We start from the raw sequence: 23,210 nt of genomic DNA, 5'->3' as shown, positions 1-23,210 counted from the left end.
ACTCTTCCACAGTGTCTATGGAAGGAGCTGTGGTTGTCACCCAGGATACAAGTCAAATATCTGCCTTTTGTTTATTTGATGGAATTAGTCATTTACAAAAGAAAGGTGAGGTTGTTTTTGCTGCCTGTGAAGCACACAGCAAGTGACAAGGATGCAGCATTTCTGGTAAGATCAAAAGGCATTTCTTTACTTGCTGAAAATGTTCTTAGGCTGAACAAATAAAATGAATGCAGCCATCACATGGACTAAAAAGCTGTAATATATAATATTTTTGTTTAATAGGGTAAGTTATCCTTTAACGTAGATGGCATCCCTTTGAAATCAGTTTGAAACTTTTCTGAGATCAATCTGATCTGCAGTTGGCCTCCTTCTATCCTGCATTTCACCTGCATTCCTATAGATTTGTACTTGAATGCATGTTTGCTTGAAGCAAACAAAGGTCCATCGACACAAGACCTTAAAGGAGTTGTAAAGGCACAAGGTTTTTTCTTTATCTTAAAGTGGATGTAAACCCACTCTCATCCTTTCTAAACTACTGCCATAGTGTTTATCTATAAGGATATACACGACTCCTGCATTGTCCTTACCTGTCGAATGTCTCCCCTCTGTCTCAGTCGTGATGTCAGTAGACTCTCCGCCCACCTCTACACTCCCCTTGTCAACATGAATTTTCTCCTGTGTATTTCTTACACTGAACTTCTGCTATGATCAGTAATATCCAGTCAAAACCCAGAAAAGTCACCACATGACTTCAGCATGCCCAATCATGCTGAGGTGTGGAGCAGCCAATCCTGGGAGAGCTGAAGAAGAAAGGAGGAGGGGATCTGAAGTACACAGCATGTCTCTCTCAGGCTATTGCATGAGATATGTAAATCACCTGTCACTCACAGCAAGGCGGGACTCCTATTTCTCTGTCTGTTCCTTTTTATTTCACTGAAAAAAGATAAGAGGACTGCTCAGAGCTGGATTAACGATTTGTGTCAAAACTGGGCACAGATGAAATGAAATCTTATACTGTACAAGGTGCGAGCCTTAATAATAAAAAAAAAAATCTCGTTTACATCCACTTTAATGCATTCTATGCATTAAAATAGAAAACCTTTGTGCGTAGCAGCCTCTTCTCGATCACCCCCCAATTACTTACCTGAGGCCCTTCTCTCCTCAGCGATGTCCACGAATGTCTAAGCCATCCGGGGACACTCCTGATTAGATGAGACACAGCAGCGGCACCATTGGCTTCCGTGGCTGTCAATTAAAGTCAGTCAGCCAAATAGGGGAGAGGGGGCAGGGTCAGATCGGGGCTCCATGTCTGAATGGATACATAGAGCTCTGACTTGGCTTGGGTGCCCCCATAGAGAGCTGCTGGCTGAGGGGGCACTCGATAGGAGGGAGGGGCCAGAAGCAGCAAGGAGGGACCCAAGAAGAGGAGGATCTGGGCTGCTCTGTGAAAAACCAACTGTGCAGAGGAGGTAAGTATAACATGTTTGTCATTAAAAAAAAAGAAGTTTTACAATCACTTTGAACATATAAGAAAACGTGCAAAAACATTTTTCATCTGATAAAAAAAAAAAAATTCCTGAAAATTTCCATCTCTACAGATCGATTTTTCAAGCGACATTTGGGTACTCTACATTGTATTGTTCTTCAGTCTAATATCTTGGATGCTTTAGGAGAGACTAATTGGTGTTGATTTATTAGAGTACAGGCCATTCACTATACAAAGTGAAATTGTTAAAGGATAAGTTCACCTTTAGTAACATGTTACTAAAGTAGCAGCCCACACCCTCGATCCCTCATTGTGACAGCGGGCAAAGGATCCTCTCCCCCCACCCGCTGCCACAATTTAAAAACAATGCGACTGTGCAGGGTTCCACCCACACAACCGCATCATTTATTCACAGGGTTCTGTGAATGAATGATCTACAAGTCCTGTATTCCACAGTGGCAGACAGCTTGTAGTTCCCAATGAACTGTGAGAGCGCCAATGAGTGCCCTTGTAGTTCATGGATTCTTCCTGCACTTCAATAACTGCCTGCCCAAATGGGAGGTACAGACAGGCACCTGTACCGAGAGTCTACAGGAGCCTGACAATGCACCCATAATATGCCAATCATGGGTGCAATGCTCTGCAGGCTCCTAAGAAAATAATTTATTAATTAATGCACTTTTTTTTATCTTCAATATTTATTTTTATTTTTGTATTTTTTATTTTTTTTTACAAAAGTGTACTAAGCCTTTAATATGGTAAACTAGTCATGGCTGATGGAAATTTAAAACTGAGCACCAGGCAGATCTGAAAGACACAAGTGAAGGAAGATCTGTTTTTAGATTGTAAGCTCTCAGGAACAGGGCCCTTTGAACCTTGATATTGAATTATATTGTAACTGTACTATCACCATTTGTTTTGTAAAGTGCTGCACAAACTGTGCAATATAAATGCTGTTTAATATTATTAGTAGTAGTAGTATTAAAGGAAAAGTACAGCCAAAGCTTGTTTGGCTGTACTTCTCCTGTGGGGTTGATTTGCTAAAGGGAAAAAGACTGTGCACTTTGCAAAGTGCAGTTGTTCCAGAGCTTAGTAAATAAGCAAAAGCTCTGCTGACGTCCAATCATGTGCAAGCAAAAATACAGTTATTTTAATCGTCCTTGCATGTGATTGGCTACTCCTTGCAAAGTGAAGCCTTACCTCATTTGCTAAGCTGTAGAGCAACTGCACTTGCAGATGACAACACTTTGCAAAATGCACAGTGTATTTGACTTTAGTGAATGGACCCTTGTGAATCACAAGAGTGCAGTTTGTTCTGCATTGCTGCGACCTGTTTTCAGCCAACAGCGGGCTGGAGCCCCCTGTCAGCTGACATCACAGAGCCGGTTGGGGGAAGATTGCGATCACATGGTCAGGATCCACCCAGATGCCTGGACCACCAGCTCCCTCAACCTCTCGGCAAACTGCTGAGAGCCTGAGCCAACTGCTCCGCCCTCCCATCGGTTCAGCTCCAGTTGCCAGCTTTCTGCTCATGAGAACTGAGCAATCAGTGGTGTTTGATCGCTCAGTTTTAGAGCCGTTGGTGGACAGATGCACCATCAGACCGATGCTGCATCCACCTTGGTAAGTATGATTTCTAAAAAAAACAAACTTCTCTTTTAATAATAATAAATGCAATACCGTATATACTCGAGTATAGGCCGACCCGAATATAAGCCGAGGCCCCCAATTTACCACAAAAAAACTGGGAAACTTATTGACTCGTGTATAAGCCGAGGGTGAGACATCCCTGTGTCCATCCCTGTGTCCCGTCCATCCCTGTGTCCATTCCTGTGTCCTGTCCGTCCCTGTGTCCATCCCTGTGTCCCGTCCGTCCCTGTGTCCCGTCCGTCCCTGTGTCCCGTCCGTCCCTGTGTCCCGTCCGTCGCTGTGTCCCGTCCGTTGCTGTGTCCCGTCCATCCCTGCCTACCTGTGCCAATCTGCAGCCTCTGTGTGCCATGCTCTCCTCGTCTGACAGACGGCGGCCATTCCTCTGTTCAAAAGCCGCGCCTCCCTGTCTGTGATAGGCGGAACACTCAATTTCCCAGCAGTCAGTGTTCCGCCTATCATGGACATCCTCTCATCCTCGTCCGTAGTATGAGAATGAGCGGATGTCCGTGATAGGCGGAACACTGCTGGGAAATTGAGTGTTCCGCCTATCACAGACAGGGAGGCGCGGCTTTTGAATAGTAGAATGTCCGCCGTCTGTCTGCTCGACACGCTGATCGGGCAGGCAGACGGCGATGACTTGAGTATAAGCCGAGGGGGGCACTTTCAGCCTCAAAAAAGAGGCTGAAAATCTTGGCTTATACTCGAGTATATACGGTATTTCATATAGTTTTTTTGTGTAAGTACCTGACTGACTTGGTTTTGGCTTCTTTCAGGCCAATTCACTGTTTACCTCTGCCAGTGTTACAGAGCTGTGTAAATCTCAAAATGTATGGACAAAAATACTAAATACTTTGACAGGTAGAAGAGCTCCCTTATATGCGTCTTATCTGTGTATCTGTCAGGAGTTCAGCTTATAAAAAAAATATGATTTTTTCTAGAACTAGCACAGGACTGGTTGATCGAGGTAAACACAGCTTTACCTTATATACTAAAAAGTAAATGAGCCCTATTATTTCACCTGGAGTTCTATGAAGAGAGCTGAAAACACGCACTGTTCAAGGGTCCTTGAGGACCAAAATACAAGGAGAGGACTGTAACCCCCAACCACTGAAAATATAAGAGGTCCAATTACAGTAGGGATGTATACTTCCTTTAACTTCAAATAGAAACACAGCAGGCTTCTGAATGGAGATTAACATAAACTATAATTCACTATACAACGTCACAATTACCAAGCAGTGCTAAATACAGGGTGGAGGCAAAATGTTCTAAATTTAGGAATCCAATAGGCACTTTGGGGAATAAAGTCATGGGGATGTCTCCAAAAAGACACCCAAAATAGGAGAAAGAGAAAATAAAGCAGTTATAGGGTTGATGGTAAAGAGACATTTATAAAGAATGGAACTATTATTATTATTATTCACAATTTATATAGCGCCAACAGTTTACGCAGCGCTTTACAATGTAGAGCACAATTATTTTTTTCCAAATATAATTTTATTGAGTTTTCATAACAGATATACATAGACAGTTCCCAACAGTCGGGCCCACACGTGGGATTTTCATATGGTTTGGCACAGCAGTACACAGAAATATACATATACCTTTCCCAGAGGATCAAGCGTTTCCAGGTCAGCCGACCAGGAGATAATGGCTCATAAGTACTACACATATACCGCCTAAAAACCATAGTATGTAGCCCAGCATAGTATACCACTTTCCTCTCCGAGCATTGTCTGCTATCAAGATTCGGTAACCTGCAGGTCCGACCACAAGGAGAGAGACAAAAAGCATGAGAAAAGAGAGAGAGCAAAAGGCAAGGGGGGGAAATGGAGGAGAGGGGGGGGGGGTAGCAGGGCAGAGAAACTAAGGGCAAAGAAGGGATGGGGAACGGCCACAGACATGACAGGCAGGACTCAGCTATCCTGCGAGTCGGCTCGTCGTTCATTGTCCCTAAACGCGGAGGCTGGTTCCCATAAGGGACCTGCCTTCCAGGGAGTATTTAAATAAATTCCAATGGGTCCAGGTTTTTTGATATACCTCCCTTCTGTTATTCGCAGTCATGATCAGATCTTCCATCCGATTAATCTCCTCAACTTTTCGCAACCAGGTTGCTATAGTTGGTGGATGTCGTTGTTTCCAAAGCAAAGGGATACAGGATTTAGCTGCATTCACCAAATGGCGGAGAACGGCTTTTTTGTAGGTTTTGATGGGCATGGCAGAGACATGCAGCAGGAAAAAAGCTGGGTCGTCCGGGAGTGAGAGCTCCGTAAATTTTTGCGATATTTCGCGGACTGCTGTCCAGAAGGGAGGGACAGCACAATTATAGTACAGTTCAATACAGAAAGGACAGGAGGGCCCTGCTCGTAGAGCTTACATTCTAAAGGGAGGGGGTGGTGATACAAAAGGTAATAGATGGGGGAATGATTTGATGGGGTTGTTAGGTGGGTGTGGGATAGGCTTCCCTGAATAAGTGAGTTTTCAGGGATCTCCTAAAGGGGGCCAGGTTAGGGGCTGATCGAATATAACAGAGTTCCAGAGGATGGGAGAGGCTCTGGAGAAGTCCTGAAGACGAGCATGAGAGGAGATAACAAGGGAGCTAGAGAGAAGGAGGTCATGGGAGGAGCGGAGGGGACGATTTGGGCGATTGGTTGAACTACTTCACATTATCATATTAAACTGTGGATGTCTAACTTATGCAAGACATTTCTGAGTCTGATTGTTGGTTGTTGGCTCTATGGGGCACTCCAGTGGAAAGACATTTCAAATGGAATTTGCAGTTTTGACCACCTGCCACAGATACACTATGTCTCCAGGTACTCTTCAGTGTAAATTAAATGCACAACTCTCACTCTGTATAATGCCAAAGGAAGGGCGATATACAATATACAATACACAATTCAGGTGGATGGGCTGCCCTATGTGTGATGAGTGAAAATGCTCCAAAATGCCCCCCACTAAAGAAAACAAAAAGCATTTGGGAATGCGGGTTCCCGCTATGCCGAGCTGTGAACAGGGCTTGACAGCTGAGTGTTTCTGTCCACTCCCTCCTATGTACTTGTATAAAGATGGCCATACACTATGCAATCTGATTGTTTGTTTAGTAAGAAAGGTGATCACAGATTGCATTGCATTTAAAAAACTTGCACCTAGGAATGGGTGGGTGGATGATGCTAATGAGGTCAGCTGCTAGGGGCTGAGAAGGGGTTAAATCCGCTGGAGCGGCGTTTTGCTGGGGGTATCACAGCGCTGCCCAAATGATTTTAATGGGGCACAGCGGTGGAGGAGCGGTGACTTCACCGCTCCTTCACTGCTCCAAAGAAGCTGCTGGCAGGACTTTTTGTGATGCCCTGCCAGCGCACCACCCGAGGGCTTTCACACTGGAGTGAAAGGAGACACTTTTTTCAATGCAACACTTGGGTGAAGATTGGATCCTATGGGGCTACAAATGGTTTCCAGTATCAATGTATGTATGAGTTGTGCCATCAAACTATATACATATAAATATATATAAATATATATAAATATATATATATATATATATATATATATATATATATATATATATATATTCTTTGGCATTTGTAGTTTGGTTCAAGTACCAATGGGATTTCACCAAAAGATTTTTACTGCCAACTTTATGACCTCCATTTTTTATAATCAATTGGGTATGCTCCTTCATATTTTTAAATATTTATCCATAAATATTGCTAAACCTTTGAATTTAAAAAAAAAAATGTTTAATTTATGTTCTGCGGTCCTTTTTTTAAAAAAAACTTTTAATCTCATTCTGCTGACATGTAAACTTTAATTTATGTTGGAAAAAAAAATAACTTTACATGCCGAAATCACACAGTCACCACTTAAACTTTCCGTCAAGTCATACATTCCAGTGTTTAAAAACTCATCTCTAGAAAGATCTGTAAGTGTGTCCTGTTCACCAAGGATAAATGAAATGAAATCTATTAGCAGGTAGTACGAAGAAAACAGATGTGAAACGTGATATGCCAATTACTCACCCTTGGACCTCTTTTCCCTGGGGGACCTGGTAAACCGGGAGGACCTGGAGGACCCTTGAGAGAGAGAAACACAAGCATGTTAGTTAGAGTCTAGGAATGAGTAAGCTCCAGTGTCTCGAAGTCTAAATCCCAAACTATCAATTATCAACACCTTCTAGCCTTGCAGGAAGATCACAGAGAGCAGACTCAAAGATCCCACTTTCAGCTGAAAAAAAAAAAAATCCAAGAATTCAATTCTACACAGAACACACTGATCCCTATTGAGGTCTGTGGAATGCCAGTTTATTTTCTGCAGGGAAGTGGTGGGCTTTCAATATTCACATATTATCTAGATCAATAAATAAATGTAACTGGTACAGGCCATTAACTGGATCACATTTCAGCTCCTGAACTGTGTACACCAGAAAGTAAGGCCTGGAGCGAAAGGTAAAAAGAGAAAGTAGTGTAGGGCCAGGCATGACAGCGTGTAGAGACAACATTGGGGTAAAGCAGGGAAGTTTGCAAGGAAGGGGATGGCATGGTAAGGATTGGTAAATGTCACTGTGGGTACAATCAGTTGGCAGGGCTAGTGCGGATGGTGGCGGGACGGGGTCGAACGGGGGGCCCCCCACCCCCTCCTAGGTCATGGGTGTCCCACCTGCCCCTATGGAGCTTACTGTAACACCCCCACCCATGGTGTTGGTGAGTACGAAGGCTGGGGATAAAGGAGCATCGCAGGAGGTCACGGGCAGGACAGATGTGGTTAGGATTGCTGATGCAGTAAAATGCGAGGTGTACATGTGCTTTGAATGGCCGTGGGGGGGCACATTTGAAACAGGAAGTGCGGGAAAAAATTTGCAAGGGTGAGTATGTGGAGATCTTCTCCTTACTGGCCCTAGAAAAATTAAACTTGGATAGGATCAAGCACGACGACTTCAAGGAGGATGAGGAGGTACAGATTGATTCCGCGGACGTTCGCTAACTGGTTGCAGGCATTTGCCATTATGGTGAGCATTATAGGGGAGAAGAGCCCGGAACATGTTGGTGTTGGTGAGTACGAAGGCTGGGGATAAAGAAGCATCGCAGGAGGTCACAGGCAGGACAGATGTGGTTAGGATTGCTGATGCAGCAAAATGCGAGGTGCCATTATGGTGAGCGCTATAGGGGAGAAGAACCCGGAACATTGTTCAGCTCTGTTCTGTTACATGGATGGCATCGGAGAGGCTCACCGCGCCTATGGGAGATTGGCCTGGTTAAGGTACGACGAGCAGTTTAGGCAGCGCAGGGCCATCTGTCCGTCCCTTCGCTGGGATCACAAAGACATTAGCCTCTGGATGCGCCTGATGTCCTCGGCTCGGGCCCAAAGTCAGTTTTTTCGGGGGTGCACCTTCCCCAGGACAACCAGCCAGATAGAAATGGGGTCTATGCTGGCATCATGTACATTTGGGGGGGCCTGCCATTTTAAGCATGAGTGCTCCGTGTCCCGCTGCTTCAAAAAAGGTAAGGGAGGCCATGCTGCAGAGTTTGCTAACAAGAGGGATGACACCGGTGAAGGGGGAAAGGATGCAACTTTTTCTAAATAGATACCCAGACCAGAAATCGGCGAAGCTCTTGGCTATGGGATTCTTGGAGGGTTTTAGGATCCCTTGTTCTCTAACCGATGTCCCGCCTATGGCACGGAATTTGCAGTCTGCACTGCAGCATCCTGGGGTGGCTTCGGAGAAGTTGGCGAATAAAGTGCCACTGGGTCGCATGGGAGGGCCATTCTCGGTTAAGCCTTTGCAGGATTTTGTTTTTTCACCTCTGGGGGTGGTGCCTAAGAAGGAACTGCACAAGGTTTGCCTTATTCACCCCCTGTCTTTCCCCAAGGGAGGTTCGGTCAATGATTCTATAGATCTCAACGCTTGTACGGTGTCATATACTTACATTGGCGCAGCTGTTATGTGGGTTCCTTGATATGGACAATATGTTGCTGATGGCAAAATCTGACATTGAATCCGCTTTCTGCTTGCTTACAGTTTTCCGCTGCTGTGGGGCTGCTGGCAAGAGGAATTTTGGGCTGCTCCATTTACTGTGCCATGTTTGAAAAATTTTGCTCTTTTGTGGAATGGGTGGTTAGAGACGTGTCAGGTCTGGATTCTGTCATCCATTATTTGGATAATTTCCTCTGCGTGGGGCCGCCTTCCTCTAATATGTGTGCGATTCTCCTGTCAGTAGTCTGTTGGCTGCGGATAAGATGGAAGGCCCAACTATCATGATCAGTTTCTTGGGCATAGTTCTAGACTACGGCGACATGGAGTGCCGCCTGCCGGAGAATAAATTGGTGGCGCTCAAGATGGAGATTCAGGGGATTTTGGGACAGGGCAAGGTTCAGATTCGGAAGCTATAATCATTGCATGTCGCATTATTCTTATTGGTAGGGTTTTTGTCGGCAGGTACAGCAGGGGTTAAAGCCCTGACCCATTTTATCCATCTCAATAAGGAACATCGAGAGGAATTGAAGGTGTGGCACACGTTTTTGGAATCTTATTAGGGTTGATCGGTCAGATGAGGCTGCTGGTTCTTTATTTTGTTTCCAGGAACATGGAGCGAGGTGGGTCAGTGTCTGCCATCGAGCAGGGCTTGGCCTTTTCCTTCAAACTATGGGGCATGGAAGATTTGATAAAGGATTTTTGGGTCCGGCAGGCAGTTAAGGGGTATCGGAAGCTACACAAGTGCAAGCATACTAGGCAGACCATATCCTTTTTGAATTTGCAGGCCATTTTTGGTCAACTGGGGTCTTTGTGTACATCAAGTTACGAGGTCTCCCTATTTAAGGCAGCATTTTCTTTAGCCCATTTTGGTGCATTTCAGATTCCCCGGTTTGCCCGGTGGGGGCAGTAGGGGAGTTCTTGGCAGTTCGCCCAATCAGGGAGGGGCCGTTCTTGTTACATGGGGATGGGTCTATTTTATCTAAATTTCAGGATTTTGGATCACACACAATATGCCTTCCCCTCCTTCTGCATCGGGCGGCCAGGTAGATGGGAAGCCAAGAGATTCCGTACCTACATTTCTCCGCAGTTGTTGGTGGATTAGCTGTTGATGGAGAGGGAGGGATAGTAGTGGGGTGTATGTCATTATGTACTTTTCTTTTCATTTGTTGTGAGTGTTCAGTGTTTTGTATTGGTGCTATCCCATGGTGCTTGTTTGTTCTTTTCTTTCAGATGGAGTGCACATACTCCTCGTCTGGATTATGGGCCATTCATATGTTTTTTGGGGGGCCAGGCAAGCAGATTTGGCAGGAAGGATTTGGGGGTTTGGTCTATTCCAGAGCTAATTATGGACGTCAAATCTGATTTCTTGAGGCTCCGCAAAGCCTTATCTGACATGCTGGCGTTGTGGTCCAACATTGTTGCTCTGAAAACTTGGCGCATGGCACGGTCAGTGGCGAGGCTCAATAAGGCTCACATAAAGGTGAACAAGGTGGTGGGAAGATTTATTACTCAGAATCGGGGCGTGGTCATACGCCATGTGGAGTTGTAATCTAATACCAGCCTGTACCTCCGAGGAGATGGGGTTCACCTGTCCACAGTGGGGATGGATTTATTGCCGCTGGGTCTACAGGATGGGATTCAGCAGGCCCTGCTGGTGTGGAGGGGCCCTTAAGGGTAAGGTGTTATCTTGCAGGCTGTGGCTGTGTTTTGGTCTTTGGTGGTGTCAGAAAAGATACGAGATGGAAGTGTTGGGGACTCATTGGTAGTATGTGCTCCTCTGGTGCATTCCAGTTAGAACGGTTAGCTGGAATATGGTAATGGTTGCACTGTGGGAAGGGGGTTGTCTCCGAGCTGGCGTGGTACAGCTGGAGGCCTATCATGGAGAAAGGTTCCGCAGTGTAGAGGTGGAATATGTGTTAAGTTCGGGGTCCCATAAAAGACCAATAGACTGAGTGATAGTTGTCGTTTACAGATGTTTATATGTTAAAAGTTTTGAAATATTAATATTTTGTTAATAAAAAGGCTGCTATGGCCATTTATACTCCAAATTCAGGTGTGATCACGTTAATGTAGATAATGGTAAGGGGGATGGTGGAGTATGAGTGGTTGGGCAGTATGAAGAAGGTTGAGGACATCTGGGCTACACTGGTCAGGCCTATTTAAGGTATCAGTGGTGTTTCTTAAAGGTCCGGTTCGGAGGTTAAAATTACAGGCACGTGTGATCTCCTTAAAGCGGAGGGCCGTTTAAAAAAAAAAAAAAAGTCAGCAGCTGCAAACACTGCAGCTGCTGACTTAATCAGCCCACTTACCTGTCCAGGGCGCCCGCAATGTCGGCCGCCTGAGGCCGACCCGTCCCTCGGCTCTCGGGTCCCGGCGCCGCCATTCCTTGTAAGGGAAACAGGCAGTGGAGCCTTACGGCTTCACTGCCCGTTTCCTACTGCGCATGCGCGAGTCACGCAGCGCTTTGTGAATGGGACGCGCTGTGTTCTGGAACACACAGTTCCCAGAACACAGCGCGACCCATTACCCAGAAGACGCCGCACGGAGGAGAGAAGAAAGAAGATATCCGCGGAGGAGGAAGAGGAAGATTAGGATTATGTGCCTAGCAACAGGCACTTCTGGTAAGTAAAAAAAAAAAAGTTTTTTCATTTTTTTTTTTTAGATTTTTTTGTAATTTTTAATATATTTTTTTTTTTCAGGGTGGCCCTCCACTTTAAAAAGAGATATGGCTAGCTCGTAAGCCTCACTGGATCTAGTGGCGGAGGATTCTTTCCTGGGTGCACTTGCTTCATACTCTGAGGGTGCTGTGTGCGGAGTTACCTAAGTGGACTGAAGTTTTATCTCCTTATCCTCCTACATCTATATCTAATATTGGTTTCCCATTTACTTTTGGACTACTTATATTTGCCTTTTTATTATTGTTTTTAACTTTCTTATTTGTGTTTATATCAATAATTTTTGTACACATGGTGGAAAATACGTTTTGTTATGGTGGTAATGATATAATTTAGCACTATTTACGGTACATGATTTTCATCGCAGCTTTCTTTTTTAAATCCTGCAGAACAGCAGAGCCAGGTTCTTGACCTGAACTGCAGCCACAGCAGCACAGCATGGTCAAGAACATGTCCCCAACCTATTAACTGGAGAAGCAGCACAATGATGAGGTCTTCCTTATATTTACTCTTTTCCCCGTCATCACATGTGGATGCAGCAGAGCACAATTCCCTCCTAGAGCCCCCCCCCCCCCTTCCTCTCCCAGTATAAGCTTTATTGTAGAGTGGATCACAGGAGGCAAAATTCAAGACCGATTCTGATACTTACACTAGCTTCTATAAAGAGTATGAAAATCCTAAGTATGAACTTCTTTTATTTGCTCAATGTTTGTTAACTTTGCCAGAAATTCAGACCTGTCTTTTGACCTTTGCACACTTGTATGTTATATCAATCAGTCTCTCTAGTTCCTTTTTTGGACTACATAATTTTTGGTATTTATGTTGTACAGATCTGAGTGTGGGAGTGGCTTGAGTAGTTAATAAAAAAGATGCTGGGCAGGGCTGGCACCATTCAGTTAACAATAATTTTGTGTCTCGTCAGCCCACTGCAGGGTTTAGGAGCTAAGTGAATTTTTGGCAGCTGAACTGGTACTTTTCTCTACTTGGAGAGTCTTTAAAGCTGGCCAAACACTAATCAAAATTCAACTAGTCCAGAGGGGATCAGCCAAGTTTTAATCAGTGTGAGGGCTCCCCCGCTCAACAAAAATAGATTGTTTAATTGACTTTTGTCAAAAGGACATGTTGGACAATTTTTGCAATCAGTGGCTGCAGCCAATCAGTCCTGGGAAGGCTAGTCAGTTTTAAATGTCTCCAATGTAGTGACGACAAAGAAAACACATTTTCTATATATTTTACATTTTTTTAAAGAATAGAACCTCTTTTATGTTTGTTTTTCCAGTTATCCCATTCCCATCTTTTTTTTCTCCTGGTGTCAAAGGAGAGTCACTGGTAGACAGAAGGAAATCTCAACCGAGAAGTCTGACACAGCAATAAACCTTCTGGAGTTTAAAAAATTATGTTGGGTCAGGCTTTAATGATATGTAATCTATCCATAGCTGCCAAGGGTTCAGCTTTAAATAATAACTCATGAAAACATTGCAAATGATCTCATCTAGAGATCTTTAAGAAGATTTGAAAAACATGCCCTTGGAAGACCTGGAGGATCGAAGTTCAGCATCACTGAAGCAGACAATGACGAGGAAGAAAGTGGTCACTATCTCAAACCTGACACTTCAGAAAATGGTTCTGAATTATTCATGTTGGCAGGTCTGGGGAGAGTAGAGCGAGGACAGGCACCTCTCCCACCATCTCCCTCTACTTTACACACGGTCATGTGTCAGGTCCAGACACATTCCATAGCCAGCTCTAACTGACTCATAACTTTATGTGCTTGTCTGACTGTCAAGTTGGGTACCCGGCTTTTCCGAAATCACTGACTCAGAACAAGTATGCAGATTAGCTGCTGTGACTTCATCTGCTGCAGGCTTGTTCTGAAACCAGAGACAGACAGGCAACTAGCATTTTCTGAAGGAAAATGGAAGTTATTTTGTTTTGTTTATAACAGCAGTAAAGCATACCTCCCAACATTTTTGAGATGGGAATGAGGGACACCTACTACCAAACGTATGTAGGCATAGGACAAGTCCCCTGTCACACCCCCTTAAAGGAAAATTAACAAAAAAAAAAGGTTAATTAAATCCACGGGTGCTTTTTTTTTACCACTACTATTCCTTTATATTGGCTTTTAAAATTTACAAATGAGGCAATTTAGAATTTGGATGAAAGGTTTAGCACTGGGAAACACTTTCTGAAAGATAAAAAGTGCATTTTATGCACAACTGTATAGATCAGACCAAAATGAGGGACAAATGAGGAGGAAGGAGGGAGAGAGGGACATTGCTCCAAATCAGGGACAGTCCCTCGAAATCAGGGACAGTTGGGAGCTATGAGTAAAGTAATATAAATGGACTGGAGTTTAATCCAGATATGACTTCCTTTACACGGGTGATTACATGCGTACACTGGATTTCAGCAGTAAGAATCAGCAGATTCTTGTGGTTGTGATGAGAGGTGTATGTGAACAACAGTGGCCGATCAGCCTGTACAAAGCAATGACAGTGCTGCAAGCAGTCGTTGTTCGCATGTATCTGCACACTCAGCAGTTAAGTGCGGTTAGGGACAGATGAGTGACCCTGACACGTCCAGGCTTGGACATCCATCCCTAACCACATGTAACTGCTGGTTGTGAAGATACATATGAACAGCAAAGGATCTTCTCAGCCTGTCATTGCTTTGTACAGGCTGAGCGGCCACTGCTGTTCGCAAATGCCTGTCATCCCAGCCTCAAAAATCCACTGATTCTTGCCCCTGGAATTTGGTGTATGCATGTAATCAACCCTGTGAAGTAGGCCTTAACATATCATAACCATATTATGCAAAACAAGGGACTTTAAAGGCACCAAATTATTAAAGCTGAAATTTAGCAATGGCATTTTCGACATAGTTACATTGGCCCAGTTGTATGTGCCTGACCTGAGAGATCCCCATGGAAGCTGGAAATTACTGTAGTAGGCGCCGCTACTCCAGTGATTTTGACAAGCTTCTGGGTCCTGTTCTGAGCAGCTGCCCTGCTGCATTGTACTAACAAATGGCCACTGCCCCACCTATAACTGGCCTTCGCAGAAAGGAGCCCAAGGAAGGGGGACACATGTCAAACAAAACCAGGGGAAATTCCCAGCTCAGCTTACCGGTACTGGGGTGCCATGTAGAGGCTCTGCAGCTTACACATGTATTTGAAAATATGTGCAGAATAAACCCCTGTTTTTAACACATACTGTTAGACAGGATAATTCGTTGATTGCAGGCTGGTCAGTAAGTTGAGCTAGGCATTTTATTTGGTTTTGTTTGAAATGCGTTGCCCTTCCATGTGCTCCTTGCTGCAAAGTTCAGTTATATGTAACGGCAGTAGCCATTTGTTTGTACTGCTGAAATATTGGTGAAGGGATGCACTAGACACCTTTGCTGCCATTGTGCTAAATGCTGAGTGTCCATTGCACCCCTGTGCCTTTAGGGGGAATGGGCTCCCTCCAGACTCATCTGCCTTCTATCTATCCCTTATAATGAATATGCTTCCACTGTAGAGGCTCTCAAAAATGTATAGTTAGCAGATAATCCTGGGGTGCCGTGTAGTGGCTCTACAGCTTAGGCCGCGTACACACGCGGGGACTGTTCGCCCAACTTTGTCCGTCAAACAGTTTCGGCAAACAGTCCGCTCAAAATTAGCATGGACGGACATGGCCACACACGGCACTTTTTGAGCGGACTGTTTCAGCGAACTGTTTGCCAAACAGTTCGCTCAACTTTTGAAATGAACGGACTCGCCCACGTAAGGCGGAGGCAAGTCCGCCCATTTCGAGCGCGTGTACAGGTAGGCGGGGCCCGCGAAGGAGACGTCGCGGGCACCGCCGCCTGGAATGGACTTAAAGGGACACCCAACGCCGAAAAAAATCGGCGTGGGGGTTCCCCCAAAGTCCACAACAGACCCTTGTCCGAGCACGCTACCCGGCCGGCCAGGAAAGGGGGGGCGAGCGAGCGCGCCCCCCCCCCTGAGCCGTACCAGGCCGCGTGCCCTCAACATGGGGGGTGCCTTGGGGAAGGGGGGGCCGCGCGGCCCCCCCACCCCAAAGCACCTTGTCCCCATGTTGATGAGGACAAGGGCCTCTTCCCGACAACCCTGGCCATTGGTTGTCGGGGTCTGCGGGCGGGGGGCTTATCGGAATCCGGGAGCCCCCTTTAAGAAGGGGGCCCCCGGATACCGGCCCCCCACCCTATGTGAATGAGTATGGGGTACAATGTACCCCTACCCATTCACCTGTGAAAAAAAGTACAAAAAAAAACACAACACAGGGTTAAAATATTTTATTGCACAGCTCCGGGGGTCTTCCGTCTTCGGGGGTCTTCTCCGGACTCCTCCGCTATCTTCTTGTAGCTCTTTTGCTAGCGGAGGAGTCCGGCTTTCTTCCTCCCCGCCGCCGGCCTCTTCTTCCGACTTCGGGGGTCTTGTCCCCCTCTTCGGTTCTTCTGCCGGGCCACCGCGCCTTCTTCTAGCTCTTTTAGAGGCGGTGGCCCGGTCTTCTGTCGCCGCCTTCCGTTCTTCTTCTTCTTCTTCTTCTTCTTCTCCAGGAGATGTTGACACGTCGCTCTCTCCGGCCGGAATGCCAGAGCCGCGCTGTGCTGCCACTTATATAGTGCCAATGGGGCGGTGTCACATGGTATATGTCACATGGGTTGGTCACATGGGTTGATGTCACATGGGGACTATGACATCGTAAGGGGGCGGGGTCACCATGTGACATCAACCCATGTGACCAACCCATGTGACATATACCATGTGACACCGCCCCATTGTCACTATATAAGTGGCAGCGCAGCACGGCTCTGGCATTCCGGCCGGAGAGAGCGACGTGTCAACATCTCCTGGAGAAGAAGAAGAACAACAAGAAGAAGAAGAAGAACGGAAGGCGGCGACGGCGACAGCGGCGACAGAAGACCGGGCCACCGCCTGCAAAAGAGCTACAAGAAGGCGCGGTGGCCCGGCAGAAGAACCGAAGAGGGGGACAAGACCCCCGAAGTCGGGAGAAGAGGCCGGCGGCGGGGAGGAAGAAAGCCGGACTCCTCCGCTAGCAAAAGAGCTACACGAAGATAGCGGAGGAGTCTGGCGAGAAGACCCCCGAAGAAGGAAGACCCCCGGAGCTGTGCAATAAAATATTTTTTCTCGTGTGTTGTGTTTTTTTTTTGGGTACTTTTATTTTACAGGTGAATGGGTAGGGGTACATTGTACCCCATACTCATTCACATAGGGTGGGGGGCCGGTATCCGGGGGCCCCCTTATTAAAGGGGGCTCCCGGATTCCGATAAGCCCCCCGCCCGCAGACCCCGACAACCAACGGCCGGGGTTGTCGGGAAGAGGCCCTTGTCCTCATCAACATGGGGACAAGGTGCTTTGGGGTGGGGGGGCCGCGCGGCCCCCCCTTCCCCAAGGCACCCCCCATGTTGAGGGCACGCGGCCTGGTACGGCTCAGGAGGGGGGGCGCGCTCGCTCGCCCCCCTTTCCTGGTCGGCCGGGTAGCGTGCTCGGACAAGGGTCTGTTGTGGACTTTGGGGGGACCCCCGCGCCGATTTTTTTCGGCGTTGGGGTTCCCCTTTAAGTCCATTCCAGGCGGCGGAGCCCGCGACGTCTCCGTCGCGGGCCCGCCTACCTTCACACGCGCTCGAAATGAGCAGACTTCCCTCCGAGCGGGAACAGTTTGCTCATTTCGAAAGTAGCCTACACACGGGCGGACTGTTCGCTCAAACAAAGTTTCAGCGGACAGTTTTTCGGAATTTCCGAAAGACTTTGTCCGTCAAACTGTCTGCTGAAACTGTCCGCTGAAAGCCCACACACGGGCGGACTGTCCGCTGAAACACTGTTCAGCGGACAAAGTTGAGCGAACAGTCCGCCCGTGTGTACGCGGCCTAACGCGTTTATTTGCAAATGTGTGTGCAAACTAAACCCATTTTTGAATGCATACTGTTACACAGAATCATTTGGTTGGTTTCCAGCTGGTTGGTAAGTTGAACTTGGAGTTTTCTTTGGTTTTGTTTGCCCTGCTGCATTTGGAACACAGAAGTCCACTCAATTGGCATGGCTGCCATCTAGGTAACAGTTTGCAATTTCTCAATGGATACAAAGCTTTCTCTAATTGGAAAAGGTGGAGATACGGGGAAGTCATGATCTCAACCTCATCCAATCAGAGGACACTTTGTATGCACTGAGAAGATGCAAAGCGTTCTATGAATGGCACCCATGCTGAGCAGGCAGCCTCCTGTGTTCAACAGGCAGCAGATCAGCCACTCAGCAAGGGACCGGGAAGCCAGCGGCAATTGCCATATATTGGTGTCTACTACAGTGATTTCCAGCTTACGCAGGGATCCCACAGCACATACATGCTTATATATTGGTCCAAGCTGAGTCATTTAACTGTAAACAGTTCCATACCTAAACTTCAGCAAAAATAAACTGTATAAAAAGTGTAGTCTTTTGAGTAAGCGATTCAAAAACTGACTGGAGCCATCAAATCAATATAACAGCCTAACAACTAGCATTTTCTAAAAGAGGGTTCAGTAATACCAGCCAATGGATTTTCTCAGTCCAGGTTCCCTTCAATGAGAGGGGGTAGGTTTAGTGTTGGCAGACAACCTGATTCAGGTGTCATGCAGGCAGCAGACACAGGATATTAGTCACAATCCCCCTGCATATTCCATACTGATATATAGCTTAGAGCTATGTCTCCGCATATACATTCTTCTCTGCTAGGCACATGCTGAACTTGTATTTTATCTGCCTTCACAAATCACCAGAAAAAAAATCAGTATTTATCCACCGCTCTCAAAGACAGAAACAATGATTGGTTTGAGAGCTAAAGTACAGGTGCAAATACTGCGTGACTTGAGCTTCCCATAACATACAAGTTTTTTCCATATTTATCGGTCTTTATTGGAAAAATAACTTTTACAGTGTTTCAGATCAGTGGTTTTCAGGCAACCACATAAGCCAGCATTTCTCACCCATTCTACTCTAGAAGAACCCTTTGAAATAATTTTCAGGTCTCTGGCAACTCCAAATAATACTAGTTCATTGGTAAAGTCAATGGGAAAAGTTGGCTGATATTAGTGATAAGTGGGAAGAATGTTCCCCCCTTACAATGGTGGTCAGATCACCACACCTGCAGTTATGGTGATAGCTCTGCCAAGTGGTGTTGGACCTGGAACTATATAAACATCATCAGATGGTAGGTCAATTAGCAACGGTTGAAGGAACCCTTAGCCACCTCTTAAGGAACCCTGTTTGAGAATGGTTGATCTAGGCATTACAAACAATGCTGCTCCATCCAAGAGTGAGAAAAGCATGGGGCTCTAACTTACAAACTGTAACCTTGCCAATTGTGCAGCTCACAATAATAAAATAAATAATGGAAAAGATCACATCTATTTTGAACCTAGAATTTATGCAACCCAGCCTCTGTATTCTGTTTCTAGGCTTGGTCTTTTAGAGGTTTTGGCTTTCACCTTCTGTCCCGTCAGCTTCATTCTCCTGACCTCAGCTCTGCTTCCATGGTTCCTGTTATTTATCTGTCTTCCCCCTGCTTTCAGGTTTCTGCCTGTATTTCAATAGCCAAAACTCAGACTGCTTTGACTTGCTGCTTGTTCAGCTATAATTATAATTGCTTTATGGCCTGTCACTAGTGTTAGAGTGTCCACACCTATCACTGTAGACATTGAGGATCAACGCTATTTCATCATGTCCTTTATCTCAGCAGCCCTTAGTGTGACATTACCTGTACTGGTAATTGTTACCCTGACTGGTATGTTTGTATGTGTTTCAGAATTAGATTTAAAACAACAATGCTTAAATTCTGGGGTACTTATGAAGATAACCAAATCCACAGTGCTTATTTTCAATTGCCCCATACACACGGTCGGGTTTTCCAACGGAAAATGTTCGATGGGAGTTTTTTGAAATTCCGACTGTGTGTAGGCTCCATTGGAAATTTTCCATCGCAATTTCCATCACACAAAATTTGAGATCTGGATCTCAAATTTTCCGACAACAAAATCTTGTTGTCGGAAATTCCGATCGCGTGTACACAATTCCGACGCACAAAGTTCCAAGCATGCTCGGAATCAAGCAGAAGAGCAGCACTGGCTATTGAACTTGTCTCGGCTCGTCGTACGTGTTGTACATTACTGCGTGCTTGCCGTTCGCAATTTCCGACCAACTTTGTGTGACCGTGTGTATGCAAGACAAGTTTGAGCCAACATCCATCGGAAAAAAAATGCATGGATTTTGTTGTCGGAATGGCCGATCAATGTCCGATCGTGTGTACGGGGCATTAGTATATAGGCACAAAGTCGCAATGTAGGCTCTTTCCTCCACTCTTAGGAAAGGGAATAGTGAACACTACAAATTCCACTGAGCCCCATAATGAAGGAGGTGACACTGCAGATGACGACATTCACAAGACCTAAAGGATACAGGCCCAATTTAAAGGCTAAGTTCACCTTTTCCAGAAATAACCCTATTTAAGTCAAAGGGCCCCATTAGTTGTTAAAAACAGACAGTGCAGCTTTGTAAAATGTTCAATAATTTCATTGTCACACCTGTAGGCCATATGGGCCACCCTGGAAGCCTGACACAAAAAAACTCCTCAGTACTCACTACTTCCTGCTATGTTGTTTGGATGTGAAGACTACTGGACACTCATTCCTAGCATTACAGGATTGAAAACAAATGGCTTATTTATCCTAGTAACAAGGCAGGACATTGGAATTGCAAGCTGGGAGTTTTTTGGCCAGGCTTCTGGGGTAGACCAAATGGCCTACAGGTATGAAAACAAAAATTGATAAACATTTACAAAACACAGTTTTTTATTACCTACAAGGCCCCTTCACTCTTCACTGCAGGCTATTTTCAGGAAAAGGCAAACTCAGCCTTAAACTAATCCACCCTCCCCAGATGCTTATGAGGAACTATTGCATAGGCTTGGGAGGTATGTATGCATCTGGGGAAGGTCTAGTAGCTTAGAATGGTGGTGGTTGGGGGGGGGGGGGGGGCAATGATGCTTTAAAGCCCAACTCTGGTCCCCCTAGTAGTGGAAATGGATTGTAATTTTTTTCCAATTTAAAATATTGTAATTTTTCCCACAGAACGGATTCTGCATCCCTTCCTATTCTTTTTGACTCCTGTCACCTAGCCAAAAACTAAATAAAAGTCACCCTCAGGGGGACAAAAACAGCAATAAAATTCTGACAGAGGTGCCAGACCTCCCCCACTCTACTATAATGTTTTATGGCCGTCTACACTTGTGATGGTGGGATTTCCTGTCATTACATGTTCTATCTGGTACCCATAGTATGGACTGGATTGGAGACGGTTTTCCACAGTTCTGTTCTGTTAAAGAAAGTGAGACAATGGGATTTATTTACTAAAGGCAAATCCACTTTGCACTACAAGTGAACTGCAAGTGCACTTGGAAGTGTACTTGGAAATGTAGTCATTGTAGATCTGAGGGGGACATGCAAGGAAAATAAATAACAGCATTTTTGCTTGTACATGACTGGATGATAAAATCAGCAGAGCTTTGTTGCAAGAAAGGTAAACAGAGCTTAAAGCAAATACTAGGGGCAAAAGAAAAATGTCCATGCCCACCTCTCAACAAGAAAAGGTGCCAATTCTTGCAGGATTCAGATCGTATCTGAAGTTATCATTCACCCTAAATGAGCCTCACTCTCTAGTTTGGAATGTGTTTATCTTATTGGTGGGCAGGTTGCCTAAATCTGTCATACTGTAAATTATGACCATTCAAAGGCCTACTACCCTTGTTTTCTAAAAGCTTGTAAAACCGTACCAATACTTTTTTTTTTTTTTTTTTTAAAGTGAGAGTAACTTTTATGGCTTTAGGATGGAGCTTCCAGGATGGAGAACATTATGAGGTGATGAGAGGTAAAGCCAAGCAGGTCATGATTCAGGACTTCACGTAACAGCAAAGGGTCCCCGATGTGTAATTTATCTTATATCTATCAGCTTTATACAATTAACGCTGTACATTTTTACATTGTGGAGATTTTGGCACCTCCATATGTGAGAAAAAAAACTATTTTGAAAATTTGGCAGGCTCTTTCTAAAGCAGCCCGAAAACAAGGCCACCCCAATGATAATTATCAAAAGGGAAGGGGCAGAAAGGAGGTGTTGGACTGTACGAGTCATTGTTTGTTCTGCAGTTCATTATAGTAATAATTTCACACATTCCCCGAAATGACAAAACTGTGTCAGAGAAGTGTATAGTGTGGAGCTGGCGCTATGCACTCCCTTTAATCTGAGCTTCATAAATTAAGAATGAAAAATGCTCCACTGCCTCTTGAAATACTTGGCACAACTGCATGGAGATATGAGACATCTGAACTAACGTTCCAAAAAGAAAAAAAAAATTACTATCTCTTTGTGGAGCCAATAATGATGCTACATTGAACAGAAGCCAGCACCCTGTCACATATTAAACATTTCAAAACTGTTTCCTCTAGGATTAAGTTAAAGTGACTCTGTTGCTGATTTACAGCATATCTATTCTCCAAAGTGTTATATATTGTAGTTTATAACTCTTTATACAGTATGTGTTGGTTCACTCGTTTCCTTTTTTCTGGCCTTTTTCCCTTTATTTTCACCTGGTGATCCTGCTACTAAAAAAACGTACTATCCTAGTGTGGCTACGCTCCCTTACTGTACTGTATCTATGGAGGGGGCAATGGTTGTCACTCTAGGCTGCTCTCTGATTTACATATGGTGGTGGGCATTCTTTGTACGCTAGCTGAGTAAACTAATATGATTATTTGAGATATCACTTCAGTGTACAGGAAGTTAAAAAGTAGGGGTCAACTGATTATCGGAGTGGAGGATTCTTAGGGCCGATATTCAAAGTTTTTCAAATAATCAGTATTGGTAAAACTAACCCATATTATCAATATTGGTCATTTGCCCGGTGGGCCATGGCCGTGGGCAGGGCTGGGACAAAGTGGGGCCGACTCACATTGCTCACAGACTGTGATCCTGGGTCACAGATCACCTGTGCCTTAAACTTGCTAGGCGCAGCGGTGTGCCGAATGTGCTCCTGCACCCAACACTAGGTAGAACTGGGGTCACGGGCAGCCAATGGATATATCAAAGGCAGCCCTGTACTGCCAGTCCTTTCCCTAAGCCTCCGCTGCTCTCCCCTTCACTAGACAGTGGCCGGTATCACAGGGTTGGATGGGGGTGGGAGCGGGAGATGCTGGCATTAACTTTTCACATTAAACAGCAAGTGATTGGTTGGCAGGTGATCCTAGCAACCAATCACCAGTGTGAAAATATATAGTGATAGTGTGAAAAGTTAACTCCGGTAGCTACCGCCTCCATCCAGTACTGTGACACTGGCTGGTCACTGCTTTGCTGTACACCTGGGTAAGGTAGGAGAGT

At 45.4% G+C, this 23,210-nt stretch overlaps 1 protein-coding gene across 1 annotated transcript in view; it reads right to left on the bottom strand.

Moving 5' to 3' along the window:
- Positions 1 to 23,210, bottom strand: part of COL24A1 (collagen type XXIV alpha 1 chain) — a 413,884-nt gene that overhangs the window by 281,319 nt on the left and 109,355 nt on the right. The window contains exon 4 of the mRNA XM_077450311.1: positions 7,156 to 7,209. Within this exon, the coding sequence (XP_077306437.1) occupies positions 7,156 to 7,209 (54 nt within the window). The remainder of the gene's footprint in view (positions 1 to 7,155; positions 7,210 to 23,210) is intronic.

Source organism: Lithobates pipiens, unplaced genomic scaffold, assembly GCF_037356315.1.
Source record: "Lithobates pipiens isolate NorthernLeopardFrog02 unplaced genomic scaffold, aLitPip1_a1.2 Scaffold_23, whole genome shotgun sequence".
Classification (NCBI taxonomy): Eukaryota; Metazoa; Chordata; class Amphibia; order Anura; family Ranidae; genus Lithobates; species Lithobates pipiens.
This window is presented reverse-complemented; position numbering and strand designations above follow the sequence as displayed.